This window comes from Gastrolobium bilobum, unplaced genomic scaffold, assembly GCF_033153095.1.
Source record: "Gastrolobium bilobum isolate Gb01-03AN ecotype WA unplaced genomic scaffold, APGP_CSIRO_Gbil_v1 utg41344, whole genome shotgun sequence".
NCBI classification, from domain to species: Eukaryota; Viridiplantae; Streptophyta; class Magnoliopsida; order Fabales; family Fabaceae; genus Gastrolobium; species Gastrolobium bilobum.
Window position 1 is genome coordinate 23365 of NW_026895367.1, and position 27521 is coordinate 50885.

Sequence of the window (27521 nt, forward strand, 5' to 3'; positions counted from 1 at the left end):
AGTGAACAAAAAGAAAAGGTATGGTCTCGCTTCTTTATGGGAGTAAAATAACATAAATTGAATCATTTTAAAATACAAACATTTTTTCCATTTTATAATAGATATTTAATAACCTTTGATTCCTCGAAGATTGGAATTGGCTGAGAATCAAGAAACGAAAAGTAACACTCTGGACCTAGTTGCTCTAACATTGTAGTGCTTATGCAAGAGTAGGTTTTTATGTGCTCCTGGCCCAAGAAAAAATTGGTGAGGCGTATGTACCAAAAAAAAATTAAAAATTGGTGAGGCGGAGGTAAGAGAAAGAGAGGGAAATATTTAATGTGGACTGACTACATGGTGAGTCTTTCATTAAAAGCATGACACCTGGACTAAAAAGAAAAAATTCTCTCTTCTCTGTGAAATTTTTTAATATGGTCTAGGACCACCATAGTCCTTCCATTAAGAAATTGACACGTGGACTATTTTTTTTCTTCTTCTCTCTCCTCAACTTTTTCTCTCTTTCCAATGAAATTTTAGTACACCCGGTACATAATAAATTTGGTGGGGCGAACCAATGAGAAGCTTGCATTTTCTATCAAACTATACGGAGAAGGAGCTAGTTTTGTGTGCTCCGGGCCCAAGAAAAAATTGGTGAGACGGAGGTAAGAGAAAGAGAGGGAAATATTTAATGTGGACTGGGTGCATGGTATTGGTGAGCCTTCCATTAAAAGCATGATACCTGGATTAAAAAGAAAAAATTCTCTTTCCTCCGTATAGTTTGACAGAAAATACAAGCTTCTCATCCATTTGCCTCTCATTCGTTCGCCCCACTGAATTTATTATGTACGGTGCACTAAAATTTCACTCAAAAGAGAGAAAAGGTTGAGGAGATAGGAGAGAGAAGGAGAAAAAAATAATCCACATGTCAATTTCTTAATGGAAGGATCATGGTGGTCCTACTATATTAAAAAATTCCCTTACGCAGATGTCTAAGTCACATCTATTCATGTCCGAATAGATTCTTTTAAGTTTAAGTTAAAAAAAATAGTTTAGAAAATAAATTTGAAATTGTTTGTGATTATATAAAGTTGTTTTGATAATTTTGAAGAAAAGAAGATGAAATGATTTATTATTAATATGATTATTAAGGTGAATGATACAATTTATAAATATAATTTTTTTTGGTAGGTATATAACTATATATTTAAAATAAGAGTAAAACTGTAAAATAAATATTAGAATTATAAAAAGTTGATATACATATTCTTTTAGCTTTTAACTTCTTTCTTCATTATAAAATTAAAATAGAATAACTCTTTTTTTTGGTAAATAAATAACTCTTTTTATAATAAGATCTTTTATAAAATTATATTTGATTAAATTTCTGCAGAAGAAGGAAAGCTAAAAATGAGACATGTTCAACAGGTATTGAAATTGTTGTATAACTCAAATGAAATTATGTTTGAAAATAAATGCAAGTTTAAATTTATTTAACTTTAAAAGAAAAAATCACTGTTTTTCAAATATTTTCATAATAAAATTTTAATTACAAGTTATTTTAAACTTAAAATAAGCTAATCTAATCATACAATAATCATAAATTTGACTTGAATTGTACGAGAAACATTTTTCTTTCTAATAATAGTTTTATTTTTAAAAAATATTAGAATAGAAAAACGGCTTTAACATTAAACTAAATATAATTCACAACTTTGGTATTGAAAGACAACCATTAAAAGTATTTTCGAAATTCTTTTATTTAAAAATCTATCGTTTGAAATTTTGAATACTTTCACTACATAAACCCTAAATTCATTGGATCCTGTTAATTTTAAATTAGAGCAGAACACATCATTGCATCAACTTGGATTGGAGATAAGACATTTGTTCATAAAGTCATCAATCCACATTCTTCATTAAGTTGTCTGTTAGCCATCATTAGACACACCTTTTAATTGAACAAACTTTTGAGGCTTTCCCCATACAACAAGCACATTACAGGAGTAGATATTCTCTTATCCAAAAAAAAAAAGATAGGGCATGAAATAATCATAAAGATAGGGATAGTATAAATATATTATTTTTTTTCATATTTGGTAAAGGATGTAGAGTGCTCAGTACACCCATACTACTCACAATATTTTCAAATTCATGATAGCTAATCAGAAAGGAAAAGATGGTATTAAATAAAGAACTCAGCGGACCATGTGAACATAATGCAAATCATAGCTTTCTAAAGGAGCTGAGACCTTTCAGGTAAAAGCCTTTTATGCAGCTCCCATACAAAGAGATCCTGTTAAGCACTTAATTATCCAGGTAGATGCTAGACCTACAATGATCTCCCATAATAAACTTCAGTTTCCCATCAAGACAGACGAAAAAGGAATTTGGTTCCAAAATTGCATTATGCTACATGTATGGAAGAGAACCTTAGCCGGTCAGCTCGCTTGATGGACGTGACAAAATAAATGTTAAGCGCCCGCCCGGATACAACATAATGTATCAAGCCTTTCTTTTCCGGTCGGCTGCTGAGGCAACATCTGGTTGAGCCTGGCCAAATACAGACCTGCAGAACGTGCAGAGACACAAAATAACCGAGGTAAATGAAAACATAGTAAATTATATTTACCAGGAGGTATAGTGCAGTATCAAATGACCAAGTTACCACTCAACAAACAACTGAGGTCTCAATAACAGTTACCATCCTGAATGGCTGAAGCCAATCATAGTTTTGTCACTCGTGTTTCTGTTTCCTTCCAAGTGCATTCACGTTTGTTTCTCTATTTTAGTTCCCATTCTAGGGTGGAAGAATGTGAAACTTTGCCTAAAGATTGACGGAATTTTCTATACTACTTGAAATTACCGAAGAGTCAAAGACGCAACACATTCATCATAAATTGCAGGTCTTCTTTTCACTAGTCTTTTCTATATACTCATTTAAAATAAATCCTTGGGATAATAATTTCACAAGGAATTTATTTTTCCCATGAAACTCTCAGGCCAGTGATTCTCAAAGGTCAATTGCTAGAATTTTCATTTCATTTCTCACATTCTATTATGCAATTAAGAATTGTTGAAGAGATTAAAAATAAAGGCCATATAATGCATCCAGAATCCAGTATGCACAAAGCATTGTCAAACCTAGAAAAGAAAAAAAGCAAGTAACATCAAGACATTCATCCAAAAATTGAGATCTAAAGGCAAAATAGCTAAATTCACTCCCCCATTAAATCACGATTTACAAGGATAGGGGTGAAGAAAATCCTAATAGGCAGTTTTACCTTTATTGTTTTCTGAATTCAAACCTGTAACCTTTCGACTATCAAGGAGCAGCTATGCTCCAGGCTTGGGTGGCAAAATAATATATAGAGTAAATTTTATATATTCAAAAACAAAATCAATTACAATTGAATTCATTGAATAGTTTATATATGATGAATTTAGAGTTTTAGTAGCAATATAGCAGGTGGACTAAATTATATATATATATATATATATATATATATATATATATATAGGGCTTATCGTTTCTCAAGTTACTTGAGATAACTTTTTGTCCGGTCACTAAATCATAACTATACAAAGATGGACCAATGGTGATAAAAGAAGAGAGAGAAAAAGGGAATCATAATCATTCAATAGTGAATCAATTAATATGAGAAAATAAATAAACAAAACGGCATAGTTTTGGGATGACCGGAGATAAATATATCTCAAGTGACTTGAGAAATATTTTTCTCATATATATATATAAGGGTAAACATTTCTACAGCCACTTTAGATAAAATTATCTACAGCTACCCTTTATAACTATGTACTACCAGTAGTACATAGTTATAATATTAAAGTTTTTTTTCTCCCTCCTCAGTCACTTTTCAGAACCTGTATGCTGACGTGGAGAGAGAGAAAAAAATAATTTTAATGTTATAACTATGTATTACCGGTAGTACATAGTTATAAAGGATAGTTGTGTAGATAACCTTATCTAAAGTTGCTACAGAAATATTTTTTCTATATATATATATATATATATATATATATTGAAGAAAAGAATAAGCTATCACTTATTTTGTAGAAACGCATAAGCTGGAACATAATGGGGTTGCATAGGTATTATCACGAGGTTATCCAAGATATAAGGTTAAAAACTTCATCTTAATCAGTAAGCATTGTCTTCCTCATCTTATAGCTTTTCTTCTAATATGCTAACCCCTAAATTAGGTACGGTTTTTTCACCTCCAGCAATAAAATTTAGCTGCAGAGATGAACTTTGATACTTATATCAAATTAACAAAAAAAGTAATAATAGTCTGGTAATAAAGAAATAAAAGCACACTAACCCCCTTAGATTACCAAAAAAAAGAAGAAATAAAAGCACACAATTGAAAGAGGAGGATTTCTGTAAAATTTGAACTGATTCCTATAATATGCAAACTAAATAATGAACATTTACATTCATTTGAAGTATCATATATGAGAAGTTTACAGAAACAGAATAACAAATGGCCATGATATAATCTTAGAGAAATGAACACTTACCCGCAGGTTGAACACTTGTCATGATGCTCACAGAATATGGATAAACATACAGAACATACATAGCCCATGTCAATTGTTTGCTTATGGCAGAAGCACCTGCATATTTTATACAATTATCTATGTGCACGTCTCATAATTTCTATTAAAAACAGAAGAAAATTGCCAGCACAAAAAGTGTTTGACGTCACACAACTTGCATACGTCCCTCAAAATTACATTACATATATAATCCATTACAAAAAGAAATTCAATAGTAAGAGAACAGAGCCACATATAGCTGTGTACCTTTAAACCAACGTAAAATAAAAAGGTAAGAAGAAAGGACCAATTGGAGAAAAAGAAAAAGAAAAACAAGTTTGATGATAACTAGGTTGTAATCCAAATGTTTCTAGCTTTACAGGAAGGAGAAACAGAGACGACAGGGAAATGAAAATAAGAAATCTAAAACAGGAAAAGATTAACCAGAAAGGAACGACTTACGATGCACGAAAATCCACACCTACGGATTTAGGAAGCCGTAAAAATGCACGAGAATGTAAGTCTGTGGCAAACACTGTCTGCATAAACAAGGTTATAACAGTGTCAGAAGTAAAACAAAAAGTAAAATTGCAAATACAAATAACCTGAACCTTATAAAACAAAAAAAAATATGATGATTTGTTTATTACTTAAAATTGGCAAGAGTCTGTCAGAGGCCAGTTATTAAAGTTGTAAGTTTGAGACAGTAGTATATAATGAGTTAAAACATAAGATTTGCACATTTACTACATTATTTGATTGAATTTTTTTCTTTAGAAGAAAATAAGAAGTCAATTGTTTCATTCTCTTTTAGGAGCTACATAGTAAATACAACAAAGAACCCAAATTGGGCATACCAAACTACATGATTTTGAAAGATTGTTCCTACATTTTATGTTGACCCAAAAGGATCCCACCAGGTAGTTTATACTTTATACCATACCAAACCATCTTGAAGTGCAACCACGAAAGAAAGAGCTCTAATCACACACACCAGTAATGGAAATAAACAAATTCTCCATCTTGAAGTACTACCAAATAGAGATTTGTCAATAAATTTCAGGACTTATTTGTTAAACAGCAATTAGCTGTATCATCAACTTTTAAAACCAATTCCATGCCAGCGAAACAACTTCCTCTCAGGAAGGAAGGAAAATAACACTGAATTTCATTCATTTCTTCTGCGTGTCTTCTAAAGGCATTCAGGTTGATAACCTATTTCACAATGATGCAATTGCAAATCAGTTATGAATTCCTTAAAGCTTGAAAAAAAGCTTTCACCAATCTTAAAACAAAGGATGAAGTAACACAATGACATGATCTCAGTCTCTATTCTATTGACGTATAAGCAAGAAATGGGTTTGTGAACAGAGGACACTAGTATCAACATCATATTATTTGTCTTTCACCACATTTTTTAAGCTGTATATCATACGCGCGAATTGGTTCCAAAAATATTGAATTATAAACAAGGCCAAGGTGGCAAACAAAATTGGAGTTTAGAGAGAGAGAGAATTTGAAGAATGTTAAAATTAACCTACAATCACATTAATATAAGACCCCAAATCAGGAGGTCAACTGGTGGTGCAATAATAAAAGCATTAAAGTCATTATTGTATGGAATTTCAGAATAGTGATGCACTCCAATGCATCTCAATCTATAGTCCATTTTTCCTCTTCATCTTCCAAAATCAGAAGAGAATATAAGACCCCCATAAAGCATAGCTCGATTCAAATCTCAACAAAAAGGAAAAAATAAAGGTAGAAAATTTTGGCATCAAGCAAACAAGACAAAATAAGGGGGGGAAGAAGCCACTAAATACAATCATATTTGTTGGTCATATGGTCAGAGACCACTAATTAATCATAAACTTTAAGAGCCAAAAGATAAACTATATCACAGATAACACCATTGCTTCAAAAGAGCCAATTAAGAGACAAGCTTACTGAAAGATATTGAAAAAGCCCGTCCATTTGGGGAGGCCTGTAATATATGCCACCAGTTATGTATGAAGCCTAATTCATAACATAAAAGAAATGATTAGAGTCAATAAAACAAATTCTGCAACTGCATTACCAACTCATTCAATGTGTATGTATTTAATAAATTAATACCTGCTGGAGGAATGCGGAATTGTTAGGACCAATATAACAAGAATCTATAGGCACCTGCATTACAAAAATATTGGTTACACACAAATACTAGTAACACATAAAAACACAAGCAATCTTTAAGTGTTAGTTATATAAATATATTGCTGAAAATGTCTGACTACATAACATTGTGTAGGCAAGAAAATGAAACAAAAGGAACGTGAAAATTAGAAACATACGGTAGAATGCTGCGCAGAGAATATTGCATTCATGATTGCAACATACCTAAAAAGGACCGAAAGTGTGATTTGAAGTGAAAGGTCAATGCAAAAATTAAATATAAAAAACGTTAAGATCATGAGGAACATACTGTTCTGGTCCGTCAGCAGATCCTTGCAAGCATAAAATCTGTTCATAAATTAGTAAATAAAAATGTAATTGTTCAAAATCTGGAAATTGGAAAGAAAATGGTAAAATAAAGAAGCAAAAAAAAATAAAAATAAAGGAAGAACAGTTGAAAATACTAACAGAATGTTGATTTCTATAACAAGCACTGGCCTACATATCAATTTAAATACAAATCATATAAAAAAATTCCATTAGGGCATTTGGAAAACTCATACTCCAATTTAAACCAGCTCAAAATCCAGTAGATGTCAATAATCATTTATAACTTGGAACTATCCAAAACAATATTGAACTCAGAACAATTTATAGAGAAAACCAAATCCTTATTTTTACTTGTTCGTTACAAACAAGAGAAACAACATGTAGACGTAATATTGAACACAATATTTAGCATCAATGATTTCAAACACCCAAGGCCACACTGTCAACATTTAGATGACAGAGACAGACTGGACCTAAGTATCATTTTCAAAATATCCATTCAGCTCAAATATCAACCAACAAGGAAGCCCAGTAATACAAGAAAATACCGAAGTCCATCATAGACATATTCAAGTGTAGAATAAAATTCCATGTAAGAACAGATTTACCCGAGGTTGAGGATGCATGGGTCCTGAACGAAAAGCTCTCTGTATATCTGATTATCGAATCAGGTCAAACCAAAATCTCAGGGATGCACATACAAAGTCCAAGGTGAAATCATTCAATTTCAGTAAAAGGCAAAAGTTGAATAATAAAAATTGAAAGCCCTAATCGTTAAAAAAAGGTGTTTTTATTGGCCACAATCCAAAGAACTAATAAAATGAGCGTAGCAGGATACAACAGAGGGCCATGGACAAGGACCCCGATAGCAGTGAAGGTGGAACAGTTCCCGGTGCGTTAGCAGTTGCCATTGCCAATTTCTGGTCCTTAGCAACAAATTCGTCGAGATTGTGGAGAAAATTGGAATAAAGTGCGGGCATTGTACCGGTTGTGGAAGCATGGTTCTTGTTTGAAGTGGAATCGTAAACATAGCCACATGAATTGCAGCCGGTGGCGATAACGACGACTTGGTTAATTTGACTGAGGAGCAAAATTGAATTGAGAAAAGCAAGTACCTGCAAAAAAAAAAAAGATGTTTGAGATTGGAAGCAGAGGGTTTAGGAATAGCATTGAGTTGAAGAGAGTATATATATACATATTACTTGAGAGAGAAAATCGGAAAAGGGAAATGAATAAGTGCTCCAGAAGAAAGGATTGGTGTCTAGCGTCACCACGAGAAGGCTAACATCATCTGCAACGAAACAAAATTATTATGTCAATAGTGTGCAAGCACAGATTGTATGTTGAGCGATGGAGAGTGTCCAATGGAACCTGCATAGAGTTTTGACGGTGCAGAAGGCATGGTGTGGTGTGGTGTCCCCTGGGAAGAGAAGTAAACGCTGCTTTCACTTCAAACTTCTTTATTGCCAATTTTGCAAAATGCCAACACATCACAATGAGCAGCGTAAGCTTAATATTACACGGGTTTAATTATGTAAATTATAAGGATAAAAGTGGCATTAATTTTAATTAGACTGTCTCGTAAATTTAATTTATTTTAATTTAATAATAAATATTTTTATTTAATTCACTTTAGAATAATTCTTACTTTAAAAAGACCTTGTTTAACATTTTCAGGAATGGGAGGCTCAAGTTCTTTTTATAATAATAATAATAATAAATTCTGTAAATATATTATTGCCACCAATGATGCACGGACACGGACACGACAGGACACTCCGACACGTTAATTCTAAAAAATGCTAAATTTCAACACGCTGGGACACGTTTTGATATTAAATAATATTTTTAATATATATAATATAATTTACATTTAATACATATAGCAACTCATAATAAATCATATAACTAATCAAATATTCAAATTTCATATTGTAATTCTATAACTATGTCAAACAAAAATAAAGTTAATGAGATAATCTTAGTGCATAAAAAATCCAAATGACAAAAGGAGCAAAATAAATTGGATTTATGTGTTTGGAGTGTCCTACAGATACATTAATCTCTTATTTAATTTGTCCTCAATATATCTAGCGGAACTAAAACTAGGTGAGTTAGAAAACGGTCCAATCTAATTTGAATAGCTTGGGCAAGATTCCCCTTTTCCTCATGGACTCGAAGTTCAAGCATGGCTCATTTGAATACATCAACTTGGATGGAAAGAACGTTGGTGCAACAATGCGCTTGCAGCATAGAAGCACCAAGGGTGAGCCAAAAGATTGTTGTTGCATCAACATTTATGTTAACAACAATGTTCAGGGTGTCTCAAATTCAGTGTTGCATGATAGTGAGGTAAGGATGAGAGACCCAGGAATCAGTTTATACTTTGAGGACTTCAATGTTGATAAAGGAAATTCAACATACAAGAAGAGATTTTGCTGGGGAGATAGGCTTGAATTTTGGCTTTGCACATTGTTTTTTATGGCTCTTCTGTTTCTCTTAGTGTTTATATTCTCAAGCTAAAAATCGTCATTTTTATCTTCTGAAGTCCAGGTGCTACAAATGGATGAGAGAATGTTAACTAATTAATTTGCAACTGACTGAGTGCTGACAAATGCCATCATTTTCTTCTTAAAATTTTGTGGTAGAATAATATAATAGATTAAGAAGTATAGCATTGGAATTGGGCTTAGTGGCTAACAACTGACATTTGGCTGTGTAGATTAATAATCCACTTATCAGTCACACAGTTTATTGCTGGCTTCAAAATAGAAGCACCAGATGTTAGGTGATATGTCTCAGAGAAAAGAACAACGAGAAAAGAACCATTTTTTATTATCAATCAAGAGTATCTTTTACAAGAAGGAAAAAGGATTTTTATACTATCCCCCAATTACATCAGTCCACATCATATTGCCCTAACAACTCTAACAAACTACTTAACTACCCACATGAGCTTATTGCACGATACTAAACATAATCCGGTAACCATGAAGGAATTCTCCTCTGCCTTTGTGGTCTCACATCTCCCATAACTACTGTTTCCTCTATCTTTGTATTTAGACCATCAAACATGACATGGAAATCCTACAATTCAATATTAAGATTAAAATAACCAAATGGAAGGAAAACAGCCAAAAAGAAGAAAAGAAAAGATAAGATAAGACTCTAAATCATGAAAAGAGCAAAAGAAAAAATCAACTGCTTGGCATCTATACTGAACAAGGTTAGCTCCAACGGATTGAATCATATGAAGAACTTTCAAATGAGGACTTTAACACATCAGATCAACAAGGTATAATTACAAAATATGTTGCTTGCAAGTAAAATTTTCTAATTTAATTACAAAATTAACTTAAAAAAAAACCAGAGATTCCGCTACTTCATATTTATGGGGGGACATATTTTTGAGACCGAAGCCAAATAACATACATCAGCAAAAATTAAAAATACAAATAAGAAGATGCCACTGGTGAAATATATAATGGAAGGACCAACAAGCAGAGACAACAAACTATTGAAATCAAAATCAAAGGAAGAAACAATTGAAATCAGGATCGAAAGAGACTTACCTTAAACAGTTGAAATCAAAATCAAAGGAAGGAACGGTTTCTGATTCAGACCAGAGACGAAGACGACGAGCAGAGATGAGGCTGATTCAGACCAGAGACGAAGACGACGAACAGAGATGAGGTGAGAGGCGACGGGTCGGAGATGACGAAGAAGAGGAGTAGCAGCGTCGTGAAGAGTGAAGACAGAAGAACATAGGGTTCTAAACTTTTTATTTTTTATTGAATATTTTGATTTTATTTTTAAATTGTAATTTTTTTTATTTGTACAAAAAATGTCAAAACGTGTCCAAATACATTCATCGCGTCATAATCGCATGTCCCTCTAATCAATGTGTCCTAAAAAATTGATCACATGTCAAACACGTGTCGGAACGTATCAATGTCCCACGTGTAATTTTCCCCAAAATGGCAGTGTCCGTTCTTCGGAACTGAATTTTGTACAAGTAGTAGTATCTTCATTAAATCTCCTATTTTTTTTTATTTTTTTTTTGGAGTTACCCAACCCTAATTATTTCTTTGAGACGAGTTGGCTCCCTCCGGTATCCCCACGAGCTTCGACTCTTTGAGCCGGCTATGGGACTAATCCGAAGTGCGGGGGAACAGTGATGGCTAAAGGTTCAGCCCCCTCCCCAAGAATGCATTCAGCGGAAATCGAACACATATCCAACCCCACTAACTCAGCGCCAAGTTACCAACTGAGCTGCACCCATTGGGTCATTAAATCTCCTATTATTTAGCATAATAAAATTTCTATTTTTATAATATAATAAAATTAAATGTTACATTATAAAAATGATTTTTATTAATATTTTGCTATTTTGTATTTTTAAAATAATATGTTGTCGTTGTTATTGTTATTATTATATATTATTTTCTTCTGAGGGTTCAAGACGAGTTAATTAAAAGGTATATCATCAATTCAATTAACCAAATAATAAATTCATCCCTCAACAAAACAAGCTTAAGATATCACAAGGTTCCTAATGACTGTTTGGCAGATAGCTTAATTAATCCTGTGTAGTCCATCAAATTTCATTCAGATAATAATAATAATAAGTATCATGCCTTGTGATCTAATCATTCATATGTATATAGTTCTCAAAGTGATATTTTATTTTATTTTTTATTTTTTTGTAAATAAAGAGGGGCTAAGCCCCAGAAACAGAAAGAAATTACAAATCAGAAACTAACAAGCTTGACATATTTCTAGTATCAGCAACTATAAGTTCCATCAACTGAGGAGGAGGATATTTAAAAATCTTGAAATGGAGATTATTAGTCTGCCCAGCTTTAGCTAACCAATGAGCACATTTGTTGTTTTCTCTCTTGGTATGAACAAGATGAATAGTCCAATCTGCTTTTAACCATAATCTCAATCTGCTAGTGACTTGAGAGTCCCTAGGATCTCCATGCTGCTCCTTTCTCAAAGTGATATTCAACAGTCAAGAGAAGGGACGAATGCAAAAATTGAGACACGCAACTGAATTAGTGTTGCGTGACAAACTATAGGTGAGTATGACATGGGCATCAAAATATATAATCTCATACCATGATTTGGTTTTACCGTACAAGTGTTGAATTCTAATACAACCTTTCAAATTGGAAGCCCATTTGAAACTCCATGAACAAAATAAATGAGTTAAACCAAATATGCCCACGTAACAATTTCTGGGTAACGCTATGGTCTTATTTGATGCAACAGGCATGGGCTCCCTATTTGGACTTCATCTGATGTTCCATAATAGAGAAATTTACCAATTATGGAAATTAGGGAATCAAATCGTAAGTGAATATTTCAACGGTTGGAAATAGAAAAACTACAAACAGCATTAGAATTGGCTGATAAAGTGAAGATCAAGAGGTTACATTAAAAACAGAAGAAAATATACCTTGTTACTATTAGTTATTGATAACTAATAGAAGAAGAACTGAAGTAATGAAAAATCTGTATATTTCATTACATGCTCTGAATGATGAATACAAGTTGCAAATAAAATAAAAGCTAAGAGAAATGTAACAGAATGGTGCATGCATATTAGCACCATCAGTCCAAAATAACAGAAATCCACATCTGCACATTCTAGAAGTGGTTACAACAGAAAAGAAAAATTACAAAATATAAAATATATGCTAATAGCCCCCCTCAAGATAGAGAGTGGATATTCAGAATTCCCATCTTGGATACAAGAACTGAAAACTTTTAAGGAAGCAAAGGTTTAGTGAAGAGATCTGCAAGTTGTTATGATGAAGAAACAGAAAAGGTCTTCAAAGTGCTTTTAATAATGTGCTCATGAACAAGGTGGCACTCGATCTCTATATGTTTTGTGCGTTCATGAAAAATGGGATTGGCAGCAATATGAAGTGCAAACTGATTATCACAAAACAGATGAGCAGGGGTTGGATGTAAAACATGAAGATCTTTGAACAGAGTGAACAACCAAATTAATTCACGTGTAGTATAAGCCATAGACCTATATTCAGCTTCAGTGGATGATCTGGAAACAGTACCTTGTTTCTTGGAAATAGAGTCTCCAATAAAGATACAAAACCCAGAAATTGATCGACGGCTATCAACACAAGAAGCCCAATCAGAATCACAAAATGCATTAAGTTGTATAGCAGAAGATAAAGAGAAGAAAATGCCTTGACCAACTGTATGTTTAATATAGCCAAGAAGCTTGTGAGCAGCCTGAAGATGTGGAACACGAGGAGATGCCATGAATTGGCTGAGAAAATTAACACTGTAACAAATATCAGGCCTGGTAATTGTCAAGTAAAGTAAACGGCCTATTAACCGACTATACACCGAAGGATCAGGGATGAGATCTCCATGAGATGCAAAAAGTTTAAGTCCAGCTTCAAAAGGAGTGGCACGTGGCTTGCAACCAAAAGGCCAGAATCCTTAAGAATTTCCAATGCATAGTATCTTTGGCAAACAGAAATACCATTGGTGGAGTGAGCAACTTCAAGCCCAAGGAAATATTTTAAGGATCCCAGATTTTTCAAAAAAAAAAATAGGAATGGCAAGCCGCCATGAAAGCTGAAATTCCAGCACTTGAACTTAACAGGACTTGGTACATTGTTTCCCTTCCACCTGGCAAACAAGTTGTAGGTTGTCGTCGGCTCTACAAGGTTAAGTGTAAATCAGATGGTTCACTTGAAAGACATAAGGCTCGTTTAGTGGCCATGGGGTTTACTCAACAGGAAGGTATTGACTTCTTAGAAACCTTCTCCCTGGTTGCCAAGCTCACCACTGTTCGTGTTCTTCTTGCACTTGCTGCTATCAACAACAGGTCTCTGGTTCAACTCGACGTCAATAAGGCTTTCCTACATGGAGAACTCTTTGAGGAAGTTTACATGCATTTGCCACCTGGGTACTCTTCTACTCAATCTTCTTTACCTCCCAATGCTGTTTGCCGACTACATAAGTTGCTATATGACCTTCGGCAAGCCTCAAGACAATGGTTTGCTAAATTCTCTACCACCATGATCTCACTTGTTTTATTCAATCACAGTCTGACCATTCATTGTTTGTGTGCGCTCTTCCGGTTCATGTTTCATTGCTGTTTTGGTATATGTTGACGATATTATCATTGCTTCTAACAATAATCATGAAGTGCATCTCCTTACTGATCAAAAGAGAAAGATCTAGAATATCTCAAGTAAAAATAAAAAAATATTTATATCTCTAATACCCCCCCCCCTCAAGATGGAGGTTGAATAGCATGAACAATCCATCTTGAAAAGAAAGAAAATAAAAGTTTCACGGAACATCAACCGGAGAAATCGGTAGCACGGCAAATCAACTAGAATGATCATCAGTCTGAAGAGCTGGTAAATAGACAATGCTAGAATGAACATCAGCTATAATGTGCTGGGATGGACATCAGCCTGAACATTAGTGCTGCAACTAAAATAAAAGCCGACGGAGCCATAACCAGGATAATCCGCGGACCAGGCAACAACCGAGAAAAATACTCCCCCTGAATTGGAGGCCAAAATAAAGCCAAACAATGGAAAAATCAAATACAAGCCAAATGAGACTTGAATAACACCACAAACATGGACAAATCTAAAGTACTACTGTAGCACCGAGTGCTCAGTAATACTTCCATCCAAATTTTGACATTTGTATTATTTTTCCATGTCATCTTTCATACATGGCACTAATATTTTAATTTTTTTTTATTTCAACCAAAATTTTAGTGGTTCTTTTCATGTAACTCCCGCCATTCTTTTCGCCTGGTATTCTATCTTTTTTCTCTTATTTCAAGTTCCTCTGTATTTTCTTTCATATTTCTTGCATCTATTTGTTTTTTTGGAAATCAGAGAAAATAAAGGCAAGAATTGGAGGATAAAAACACTAAGAAACTTCATCCTAATTTCAGCTAAAACTAGCTAGTATGGGGGAAACCATTCTAATGAGCATGTCGTAGAAAATCTCTGTGGGTGTTGGCTGTTCTTCCAAATGGGGAGTCACTAGGAATTCTTGCTGATACTACGAAGAATTGTGAGGTGCTGTTACACTTGGCTTTATGTCATTTATTGAGGTTAACCTTGAAGGGACATTTAAGCAATCTTCCATCTTCTTTCTTTATTGATTCTCACCCATTGAAGATTGACACAGGGAACTCAAATTCTCAACCAAATGGAAGTTCAGGTGCGTAAAGTATTAACTTATAGAAACATTTGACTATTATTGAAACATGCAAACAAGTACAGTTTTTTTTTTGGCTTTATGGCTCCTGTTGCCAATTTTAAAAGGGTTCCTAAAATGCTATTAAACGTCCAAAGAATTAGAGATTTTTTTGACTTTATGGTTCTTGTTCCCCTATCCTTTTTTTTAATATTCATTTTTTTTTTTTGGTTATTTGAGTTGCAGTCGTTATCTAGTGAAATGAGTACTTCAGAAAGTGAACATGATGATGAACAAACAAAGATGCCATTGATTGTGACAAGAGAAGAAAATGGATATGAGCCAAAAATTGGGATGATATTTTCATTTGAAGATGAAGCTTATAAGTTCTATAATGAATATGCTAAATTGACTGGTTTTACTGTGAGAAAAGCACAATATCGAAGATTAGCAGATGGGACCATAAGCCAAAGAATATTTGTTTGTGGAAGAGAAGGATATAGAAGGTTGAAGGATCCTTCATATGTGAAGAAAGTAAATAGGAAAGAAACAAGAACGGGTTGTCCAGCTATGATATGCTTTAAAATTGAGAGGGATAATTGGATTGTTTATAAATTCATTCCTGATCATAATCATGATCTTGTGAAATCATGCGCGCGAGCTATGCTAAGATCCCAAAGACATGTTGATGAAGCACATGCTAACATGATTGAAGATATGGATAATGCTGGCATAAAACCATGTGGTATGTATTCATATTTTGTTGAAGTTGCCGGAAGAGCCCAGCATGTTGGATTTTTAAAACATGATTGTGATAATTTTTTACAAAGTAAAAGGAGCAACACTCTTGAAGCAGGAGATGCATAAAGTGTTATTAATCATTTCAAAAAATCACAAGCAAATGATCCATCCTTTTTCTACACAATGCAAGTTGATCGTGAGAATCGCATGACTAATATTTTTTGGAGAGATGGCATATCAAGGACAGATTATAGTCACTTTGGAGATGTGGTCATTTTTTACACAACCTACCGAACAAACAAGTATAATATGGCTTGTGCACCTTTCATTAGGGTCATCATAAACAAAGTGTTCTGTTTGGTTGTGCTTTCTTGTTAGATGAGACAACAGAGTCATTCATTTGGCTTTTTGAATCTTTTTTGGAAGCAATGGGTGGACTGCAACCTAAAACAATTTTTACTGATCAATGTCAAGCAATGGCCAATGCTATTAAGAGAGTTCTTCCTGAAGCTCAACATCGACTTTGTTTGTGGCATATTAGCCAAAATGCTGCTAAGCATCTTTCGTATTATTTGAGACAACCTGACTTTAAGGTTCTATTTAATAGGTGTCTTTACAATTGTGAATCTGAGCAAGAGTTTGAAGAAGTGTGGGCACGTTTACTCACGAAAGTAGACATTTCAAAATGTTCATGGTTGAAAAAATTCTGAGTTACGGGAAAAATGGTGTCCAGGATTTAGTAAGAATTATTTTTCAACTGGCATGTTATCAACACAAAGAAGTGAGAGTATGAATAATATTTTTCGTACTGTAACTTGTAAAACAATGTCTCTTTCTCAATTTGTGCTCTGTTATGAAAAAGTTTTGGAGCGTCGACGTTGGTCAGAGTTGCAAAAGGACTTTGAATGCAATCAATCTACACCTCCTCAAGTAAAAAAACTTGCAGGTATGGCCGAACAAGCTGCACAAGTCTATACTCATGTTATTTTTGAAGAATTCTTTGAAGAACTATGTGAATCTTTATCTGTGGCCATTGAAAAAACCAACAAAAATTGTACTTGCTTTGGTTACAAGTTGGTTAAATCTGGAGATGAAAAACAATATTTTGTGACATTTGAATCTGCAAATTGCTTGGTTGAATGTAGTTGTAAGAAGTTTCAATCGGTTGGTCTCTTATGTCTTCATGCATTGAAGGTACTTAACTTTCACAATATTTTTCATATACCTTCTCAATATATCTTGAAGAGGTGGACAAAAGATGCGAAAGATGGTTTTAATGTGAGTGATAGCATTCCACCCCAAGCTTGTGAGGTTTCAGCACAAAGAATTAATCTACGCATGAGCCAAATAATGAGGAAAGCCATTTATTTTGCAACCAAGGGTGCATTGACAAATGAATCAACCAAAATGGCTGAAGATCACCTAGAGCAAGGGAAAAAATGTTGGAGAGGATGTTAAAAAATACTAGCTCGGTTGACCCTTTCACTAGCAAACCTACTGAAGCGAATGATATGACTAGTGATGAACAGAAGGATGAGCATAGTAAATTAAATAGAAAAGGGGTACTAGATCTGACACGTGTTCGAGCAAAAGGAGTTACAAATGCTAGAATGAAAAGTCAACTAGAGAAGAAAAGATGTAAGAAACATATATCACAAGCTAGAAGCATATCACAAGGTGCTATTACATCTAAACCTCTAAGGCATGATCCTGCTGAAAAAGGTAAAATGAATAATATAATTTGGATTTTTCACTTTTTTTAATTTTATACAATCATATGCTTATCTTCCATTTCAATTTTTTTTATATCGGTAAAGCTACAAGTACAAATGCCACAAATTTTAGCTCATCTTCAACACCTCCCCCTGCTTTTGGTTGTCCATATATCTCTCAAGTGGCAAATGCTAATACTTTTCCAACATTTTATTTTCCAAGTATCTCTCAAGTACCATATACACAGGTAGTATTATTGTATTGTAATTTTCTAAATATAATCTTACTTAAAATTTGATTTTTCACTTTTCTTTATTGAGTCAAACAACAATTTTTCGAAAGTAACATGGGGTCAGACAAGCCATGATTTTGGAAGATAAATTTCTCCCTGCAAATTGACAGATTCATCATTTTGACCACTACCATTTCTGTTGGCAAGATCCTGCACATTCATTTATAACAGATCCATTTTGACCACTGTAGAAAACCACAATCTGTGCAGTCTTGTTGCTGGTGCTGTTCTTGGTTGCTGGTGTTGTTCTTGGTTGCTGGTGCTTTTTTAAAGGACTGTGTTGGTGCTGGTGCTTTTTTTGGTTGCTGGTGGTGCCTTTTTGTTAATGGTGCTGGTGCTTTTTTAAATATTTTTTTTTGTTAACTTGTGTATTTGGTGTAAATAGTTCATGCTGCAGACATTTAACACAAATATATATTTATTTTGGAGCTGATTTTGGATTGATTTTGTGCAATGTCATCCAATTTACTTTTACAGCACATGTTTCAAGTAATTTCAAAAGGAAAAGAAGGAAATAAATAAATTAGGGCATTAAAATAAATAGCAAATAAGGTTTGGAATTGATACTCAATCAAATTGTGACTTGATATTGAACTGGACAAGTACAAATGACATGATAATCCAAAAAGACTAAAAAGAATAAAGATAAAACTGCTTGACAAATAGCTACTATCAAGTGAATTTTTTTTCACATAATTCATTATACATTAGGAACGTTTGCACTAGCAACTCATATTCATAAATTCTATTTCCTGTCGACTACAACTTTCCATTTGATCTGAAGAGACTTGGAAACCTCAACAAGCTTGTCAGTCTCCATAAGCATCCTTTTGCTCTGTGACTCCTTCTTGTAAAGATTCAACCATGTCTCTTTAAGTCTGGAGATATGAGCAAACATTTCAACTTTGTACAGAACATCAGCTTCATCTAGTCCAGCTTTGATTTCAGAAAACTTTTGCTACTTCTGTTCTGAAATTAGAGTTGGTTTAATAAAATTCAGCAACCAGAATTTAATGTGCAAGTAAATGATAAGCCAGAATAAATCTTCATGTTATGGTCAAGAAAACATTTGACACCCATCACAGTAAATTAAATCATAGAATCATGCAATTTGTATCAGACTACCAGTAAAACAGAATCACACCGATTCATGTACATATCTCACAATTCAAAGCCATCACTAATTCATCCTATGATACAAATAGCTGGCTTGCCAAATTATATCGAATAGTGAAATTCAAATTAGGATATAAGTGTAAAACCCATCCCATAAACACATAAACAACTCCCCATATGCAGCTTCATGATTTTGATTCTATTTACGGTTTCAACATTAAGAGGGGGAAAAAGTACAAGTCAACCAATTGGCCAACTATTTTATCATATAGCTGAGCTATATTATAGTCCATCTTGATTCCTTTTTTAAAAATTTCCAGACAACCATATAAATCAAAACAATTCACAAAAAAAATACATATTATTTCCAAATTTCAACGCAAAATGAACAATCATCTGTGTTATACACTAACACAGCCACTACATGGTTATCACTACTGGTGAATATGAACAAAATTATTGATACCCATCAAGGGATGAACGAAACAACTGCAAGAAAAATTTAAAAAATGAGTTTAATTTCTTTAGTTACGGTTGGATTCAGAAAACATACCCCATATGCAAGCAGTATCTAACCTACCCTCTAAAGCCTTATTCCAGCAAAGGAAAATCAGTGGGCAATACTGAAAATAAAAAAAATCAAAATCAAAATAATGAGAAAGTAAATTAGAATTTTTTTTCAAAAAAAAAAAATATGCGTAGACAAATAGAGAATTTTAGAAGGGAGAGAACATATTAGATTTACAGCTATGTTTTTTAAATCGAATGGTGAGAGAGATCTAAACAAGATGGAGATTTTGGGATAAAAGTAAAATAAAAATTAGGGATAAAAATTACCAGCGTAGATCGAGATTTTCAAGCAGAGCCTGCTGGCAAAGATGGATTTTCCGGCGAGCCTGTCAAGATCGGACTTGCTTTGCTAAGGAGGAAGGTGGCAACGAAAAGCTGAAATTGAGAGTCATGGAAGTTGCTGTGTGAAGGGAACGGTAGCGGATTGCACATGCTTTTGTGAAAATAATTTTTTTTTTTAAATATTAGTGCCATGTATGAAAGATGACATGGAAAAATAATACAAATGTCAAAATTTGGATGGAAGTATTACTGAGCACTCGGTGCTACAGTAGTACGTTAGATTTGTCCCACAAACATATGTGGAAATAAAATCAAAGTGGCCAAGAAAAAAAAATCAAAATAAAAAAATAGAACCACTCATCCAAATAACTTCAATGGAGACTTTGGTCAAACACTTGGTACATAGAAGGCACTAGTGAGAGGCAGAGGCAGCAGACACAAATGGCAAACACCACAAATAATTAATTGGGTGGTGCGAACAATAACACAAATGCAAGGGGCACTGGTCTGATAGTTGTACGAGATCTGGGAGGGTCACAAACAGCAGCGCATGAAGGTTGGATGGCACAAAAGAGATCGGCGACGCACAAGTTCAGCGACTATGGAGATGTGGCGGCGCACCTAGAGAGAGAACATCGACGAACAATATCAAAGACGAACGACGCCGGTGGACAAAGACACTACGCTGGTAGATGAAAAATGCCATAGAAAACAAATGAAACAGATCTAAGAAAAGACGGTGGAAAACGAAAAATGCAAAAAATAATAAAAATGAAACAAATCTAAAAGGAGAAAAAATGTAATAGAAAACATATATAATAGTGCTGGAAATGATGGCGGCATTTGTCGCAATGGAAAAGCTTGTGAGAGGAATCCTACTTCACCATACATGCACCAAACGGTTTGAAGATCCACCATTGTTTAAGAGAGAAACCCGATTTAGAAAAAAAAAAAAAAAAGGGACACAGATATGGACTAAAACCCAATAGATCTGGAAAATTCAAAATTCTATTGGAGAGAAAAGGATGCTGGGAAGATCACCAAAGAAGACAACCCGCACCTAAAATAAAATAAAAATACCAGGGCACCGAAAAAGGTCGCCGGATAGTGATATTTACTGATGATAGGAAAGTGGCCATAAAAGATGACCGAAAAAAGAGAGAGGAGAAATTTACTGATGATAGGAAGAGTGAAACAGACATGAAGGAAAGGAATATCGATAGAGAAGAAAAAAAAATTGATGGCAGCGAAACCTCCATTCACGGAGGATAAAAAATTTGTTGTGATACCGTGTTAGAAGGTAAAAGAGATAAAACGAAAAATATTGATTTCATTGATTAGGTTAATTCATTTGTACATATGGGGTTCTTGTATAGAAGAGCATAACTAGAAAAGAGAAAGATCTAGAATATCTCAAATAAAAAATAAATAAATATTTATATCTCTAATATTAGTTATTGATAACTGATAGAAGAAGAACCGAAGGAATGAAAAATCTGTATATTCCATTATATGCTCTGAATGACGAATACAAGTTGCAAATAAAATAAAAGCTAAGAGAGACGTAACAGAATGGTGCATGCATATTAGCACCATCAGTCCAATATAATAGAAATTCACATCAGCACATTCTACAAGTGGTTGCAATAGAAAATAAAAATTACAAAATATAAAATATATGCTAATAGTTACAACCTTTCTTCCTTCAACCAACTCAATCTACCATATTCATAAGAGAAATTCCTACAAGTTTCAGCCTCTTCCATTTTCTATTATTGGCTTCACATGATACCCAAAAAGCTCAACAACAACAAAAAAACACCACTCTCAAATATTAGACGGGAATGATAACATTTTGCACCAACATTGGTAAATGGTTGTGGAATCATGGTTTTTGTTGGTAGTGGAATCGTATACGTAGCAACATGAATTGCAGCCGGTGGCTATAACAACGGCTTGTTAATTTGACTAACGAGCAAGATTGAATTGAGAAAAGCAAGTACTTGCAAAAAATGAAATAAGAGAGGTTTTGAGATTGGGAGCGGAGGGTTTAGGAATAGCGTTTAGTTTAGTTGAAGAGAGCATATTAGTATATGTATTACTTGAGAGAGAAAATCGGAAAAGGAAAATGAAAAAGTGCTCCAAAAGAAAGGATTGGTGTCTAGTGTCGTGACGAGAAGGCTAACATCATCTAAAATGAAACAAGGATTACGATGTCAATAGTGTGGCAGCACAGATTGAATATTGAGCGATGGAGAGTGGCAGCATAGAGTTTTGAAAGTGCAGAAGGCATGGTGTGGTGTCCCTTGAAGAGAAGGCTTTCACTTCAAAGTTCAAACTTCTTTATGACCAACACACAGTGAACAACATAATCTTAATATCACATGGGTTCAATTATGTAAATTACACAGGTGAGAGTGGCCTTAATTTTAATTAGATTGCATCATAAATTTAATTTATTTTAATTTAAGAATAATTTTCTTACTTTACAAAGACCTTATTCAACATTTTTGGGAATGGGAGGCATAAGTTTTTTATATAATAATAATAATAATAATAATAATAATAAATATATTATTGCCACTGCCCACATGTAATTAGAAATGTAAATGAATCATACGATCAATTAGAAATGTAAAGAAATAGAGCAGGTTTCGATTTTTTGAAAAATTTATTTAAAAATTAAGACATAAGCTCACCTTAAAAAATCTAGTTTAAAATTTTGCAGGCTAGCTTTTTAATTTTTTTAATAATATAATATATTTATGATATATATTGTTCACTTGAAGATATGTCTGATATCATGATTTATAACACTAATTTTCAAAATAATAGAATTGATGTTATTTTAACAAATATTATATATTTATTTAAAATTTAAAATATAATATATATTAAATTAAATTAATAAAAAAAGTGCAAATTCTACATATGTACATATATGAAATTTTCATGTGATCTCTATGAACATTTTCATGTGATCTTTATATGTTGTTAATGAAAATATTATTTCATGTGGTCTTTGTGAATAAGTAATTTTATCTTTTATATTTCAGTTTGGTTTGGATCTGTAAACTTTAGTTTGTAACTTGGTAGGCCTTACAAGCCGTATTAGACTTTTTAGTTTTTTTATAATAACTCAGGTCAGACTTATAAATCAAGTATTTAATAGACTAATAGGTCAGTATGAGCTTTAAATGTTTTACATAGGCTCAGACTATCAACGTCAAAGTCTGGTCTAACTGACTCATTTACATCCCTACATGTGATATTGTACAAGTAGTAGTATCTTCATTAAATCTTGTATTATTTAGCATAATAAAATTTGTATATAGTAAAATTAAATGTTACATTATGAAAAGGATTATTTTATTAATGTTTTGTTATTTTGTATTTTTAAGATGATATATTGTTGTTGTTATTGTTATATATTACTTTTTTATAAAGGTTAAAGCCAAGTTAATTAAAAGGTATATTATCAATCTAATTAGCCAAATAATAAATTCATCCCTTCACAAAACAAGCTTAAGATATCACAAGGTCCCTAATGACTGTTTGGCAGATAGCTTAATTAATCCTGTGTAGTCCATCAAATTTCATCCAGAGAGTTAATAATAATAATAATAAGTATCATGCCTTTTGTACTAAGCATTCATATGTATATAGGTCTCAAAGTGATCTTCAAGAGTCAAGAGATGGATTTAGGTACGAATGAAAAAATTGAGACACGCAACTCAATTAGTGTTGCCTGACAAGAGTATAGGTAAGTATGACACGGGCATCAAAATATATAATCTCATACCATGATTTGGTTTTACCATACAAGTGTTGAATTCTAATACAACCATTCAAATTGGAAGCTCAGCTATGACTCCATGAACAAAATAAATATGTTTTACCAAATATGCCCACGTAACAATTTCTGGGTAATGCTATGGTCTTATTTCATGCAACAGCCATGCGCTCTATAATTGGACTTCATCTCGTGTTCCATAATAGAGATATTTACCGATTATGGAAATAAGGGAATCAAATCGCAAGTGAATATTTCAACGGTTGGGAATAGAAAAAACTACAAACAACATTAGAATTGGCTGATTCACGTGAAGATGAAGAGGTTATATTAAAAACAGAAGAAAATAGAACTTGTTACAACCTTTCTTCAATCTACCAAATTCATAAAGAGAAATTTCTACACGTTTCAACCCCTTCCATTTTTCTATTATTGTCGTCACAGGATACCAAAAAGGAAGAGAACTCAACAACAACAAAATATCACCACTGCCACATATTAGACGTGAAGGATAACATTTTGCACCAACATTTGCATTATTACACCCTTAAACTGGACCGTGCTACAGAAAATTGCTATAACACAATCGAAGGTATTTAAGATTTGGCAGAACCAAGAAACCCAATTAACTTCCAACTAGCATTAGAAACAAGAGAAAGTAGTAAAACAATGTTGAGACACATACATGATTACAATTACAAGTGTACCCAAAGATGCCATTATCAACTTCTTAGAGCTTCTATAATGATTGATTTATACCTAGAATTACTACAAGATAGCACGGTAAAACACCAAATTAAAAAAAAGGCCAAGATCATGATGAAACCCGAAATCCCAGAGTTTTCCAAATTCACAAATTTGTTCGAGAGTACAAATGAATATCAGAAACTACAATACATAGGAGCACCTCTGACAAACAAAGTAACAAGACAGAACTAAACCCACCACAAAATTGAGAAGATTACAATGCCACAGGGATCATCAACTTGACAAGTAATAACACAAGTGCAGACATCAAAGTGGGTAATGGATTCACCAAGGAGCATGCAGCAGAAGCACCAGAAGAAATCCCACTAATAGGACCATTTGCAGGAGAGAATCCTGGAAGACCTGATGCAGGCACCAGTGATGGCTTGGGTGTTACAAGACCAGCTCCATCTGACTGCGGAGATGGCGCTGGTGCAAATTCTGACTCCCTCCTAACAGATGTAGGTGGGGCAATCAGAGGAGGGAATTCCTGTGGCCCTGCAGCATCATTTAAAATATATTTATAAGACATCTCAGAAATTACAACTTACTTAGTGTTGTCAATTTTATTTTATTTTTTCAGGGAGTTGGTAAGAGGGGAGCAGATTAAATTAGGAATTGCATCTAGAACTAAATACAGATTGCTATACTTCCGGGCATCAATTTAATCTGGATTATAATGCTAGGCATACCAAACCTAACTCTAGTTTGCGCAATTAGAGGCTAGAGTCTAGACTTTTGAGTTCACATGCAGTTGCTGTCATCAGATAGCAGATAGAATAATCAAGAAGACTGAAGATAGTTCACTGTTGTTAGCTCTAAAATATTGACATTTCAGACATTCAAACTATCATCTATTCTAGAGGCATGTTCAAGTAGCTGAATAGGAGAAAAAGTAGTGCTGAATATGGCCACCTAATATGAACTGAGTCAGCTGACATCTCAGCAATAAATCATCCAAAATGAAAATCAAAACAAAAAAATAAATCATTTAAAATCTTTATAATTGAAACAATTATTAGAAAGCGAATAATGCCATTCTACAATGCATTTAGGGTCACTCCCCATTCATGTGTGTCTGTGTGTGTGTGTGCATGTGTTTGTGGTTGCAGCACTCTGACCTGGACATCGAGGCTGAAGAGATGGGGACAACCTGCAGGAAGACAAGAAAGAATGAATAAGCTTAAATCCAAAGACAAGTCCAGTAAAACAGATATTATGAAATATCTCAATGAGAAAAGCAGGCACGGAGAGGATAAACATACATTGTTATTATGGTGCCATTAACAATACCATCATAACTGCAAGATGTAACATTGCAACCCGCACTACTCTGTTGCACGGTAACATTCCCGAGCATAAGATTGCTATTTTTACATTGCATACTGGAGCAAGAAACAGCCAGAGAAGCTGGCATACAGTACAAACTGTGGAGAAAGTGAGAAACCCAAATACACAGGTTAGTAACACAGCCTTCTCAAACTCTACAAGGGTCAGTTAGGCATGGGGTGAAAAATTCATGGATCAGTTTTATTAGGAAAAAAAAAAGATATAATGAAAACTAATCAATTGTGCACCTTTCCTCATACCATACTGAACCTAAAAGAGAATCTAGGTTTATTTATAAAGGGTGAAGGAATAGATTGGAGACAGAAAAATAAAAAGTTGCTTAGTTAGTACTTCAGGTCTCGTGGTCCACAGCTACACTGCACACAGTGGCCTGCTGTAATGGCATAACTTCCATTAGGGACAAGCAACCCAGAATCAGAGGCAAATTTTGGAAACTTTGAAGCACAAGCTGCAACATGAGAAACAGGTTTAGAGATTGAACAGCACATAATAGGTGAGAACTAAAAACACCATAAGAAAAATAAAAAGTAAAAAGTTAGCATCATTTTAAAAGCGTAAGACTAAAGAGGAAATTACCGGGTATTGGAATAGAAAGGATATCACCATCACTGATAGCTGTGCTTCCCATGGCATTCACATTCATCAAATCAGTAAGAGTAGTGAAATACCTGGCGGCAATTGCAGCCAAAGTATCAACCGGTTGAACAACATAGGATAGGTAAATTGCAGGCAAAGAGTTATCAGAACCATTGAAGCAAGTGCAAGGAAGAGGAACTTCAAGGCTCTGGCCAACTTCCAACACTGAAGGGTCAGCTATGGAATTAGCCTCACTAAGCTGGTCAGCAGAGACCAAACCCCCATATACTGAATCCGCAATGGACGATAGAGTATCAGAAGGACGCGTTTTATAATGGGTGGAAACCGATTTGCGAATCCCATCAACGCAAGAACATGAGATTGGGATTTTAAGGAACAGTTTTGAAGGGAGGATATGGTGTTCCACGTCAGGGTATGAGATGTCAATGGCATTTGCGGTGAGAAGAGCTATAGGGTCGATTTGGAAGAGTGAAGCCACCTCTGAGACTTGGAGGTCTGTGTAAAGCGTGTAACCAAGTAGAGCATTGCAAGAATCTGAGTTTGTGCATGGTTCTATGGTGGATTTACAGCTTCCATTTGTCAAAGCCTGCAAAAGTAACAAGAGGAGGAAAGTGCTCTTCAACAACATTATGGGCTTCTGGTAAATGGCTTTTACCAGGTAGAATCCAATGGATGAAGCTACTTTGCGCTCACACGCAATGATGGGTCAAAAAGGGAAAGTGAAGGGTTTCAAAAGAGAGCTTAACAAACAAGGTACAATGTGGTCTACTTAATTCTAGGATGTTGAAGTCTGCAACAAGTAATGTTTTTTGGATTAAGAGAGGGGGAATTTGGAGTAACAAGGAGGAGACAACAAAAGGGGTTTGAGGGGTTTAGGGTTTCTGGGTTGTTTGCGTCTTCCCTCTCAGAACAAGGAGCGAGGGAGAGAGAGAGAGAGAGAGAGAGAAGAATGTTGGGGAGGGTAAAGGGTAAAGGTTCCACTTTGAAAGAGAAAAGGAGTTTAGAGTAGCAGACAGGTGTGCTGCATATCACGAGTAGAGCCACAAGGTCACTCACTGGTCACACAACTGTTCAGACTTCGATCATTGAGAT

General features: G+C 34.1%; 3 protein-coding genes across 5 annotated transcripts; 1 reads left to right on the forward strand and 2 right to left on the reverse strand.

The window, feature by feature from the left end:
* Positions 1-2044: 2044 nt before the first annotated feature.
* On the reverse strand, positions 2045-10799 carry LOC133307346 (general transcription and DNA repair factor IIH subunit TFB4). 3 transcript variants are annotated; one of them, XR_009751025.1, is made up of 13 exons: positions 10593-10799; positions 8392-8478; positions 8223-8311; positions 7859-8135; positions 7629-7675; positions 7001-7038; positions 6870-6915; positions 6652-6705; positions 6484-6552; positions 4999-5075; positions 4519-4614; positions 2409-2545; positions 2045-2308 (listed from the first exon to the last, which is right to left on the reverse strand). XR_009751025.1 is itself a non-coding variant. In XM_061507849.1 (12 exons), exons 2-12 carry the CDS (start codon positions 8420-8422, stop codon positions 2482-2484), a joined length of 888 nt encoding a protein of 295 aa, XP_061363833.1. In that variant the 5' UTR covers positions 8423-8478; positions 10593-10799; the 3' UTR covers positions 2045-2481. The 3 variants fall into 3 exon arrangements, 2 of the variants coding, with proteins under 2 accessions (XP_061363833.1, XP_061363841.1); XM_061507849.1 differs by having other exon boundaries at positions 2045-2545; XM_061507857.1 differs by lacking the exons at positions 2045-2308; positions 2409-2545; positions 4519-4614; positions 4999-5075 and adding an exon at positions 5082-5751.
* A 5995-nt stretch (positions 10800-16794) lies between these two features.
* LOC133307384 (protein FAR1-RELATED SEQUENCE 9-like) lies at positions 16795-17427 on the forward strand. The gene has a single exon (XM_061507890.1). The coding sequence runs from the start codon at positions 16795-16797 to the stop codon at positions 17425-17427; it is 633 nt and encodes a 210-aa protein (XP_061363874.1).
* A 7020-nt stretch (positions 17428-24447) lies between these two features.
* Positions 24448-27312, reverse strand: LOC133307458 (lysM domain-containing GPI-anchored protein 1-like). Its single transcript, XM_061507967.1, has 5 exons — positions 26409-27312; positions 26163-26280; positions 25748-25909; positions 25604-25635; positions 24448-24980 (listed from the first exon to the last, which is right to left on the reverse strand). The coding sequence occupies exons 1-5, from the start codon at positions 27055-27057 to the stop codon at positions 24697-24699; spliced, it is 1245 nt and encodes a 414-aa protein (XP_061363951.1). The 5' UTR covers positions 27058-27312; the 3' UTR covers positions 24448-24696.
* Positions 27313-27521: the final 209 nt, after the last annotated feature.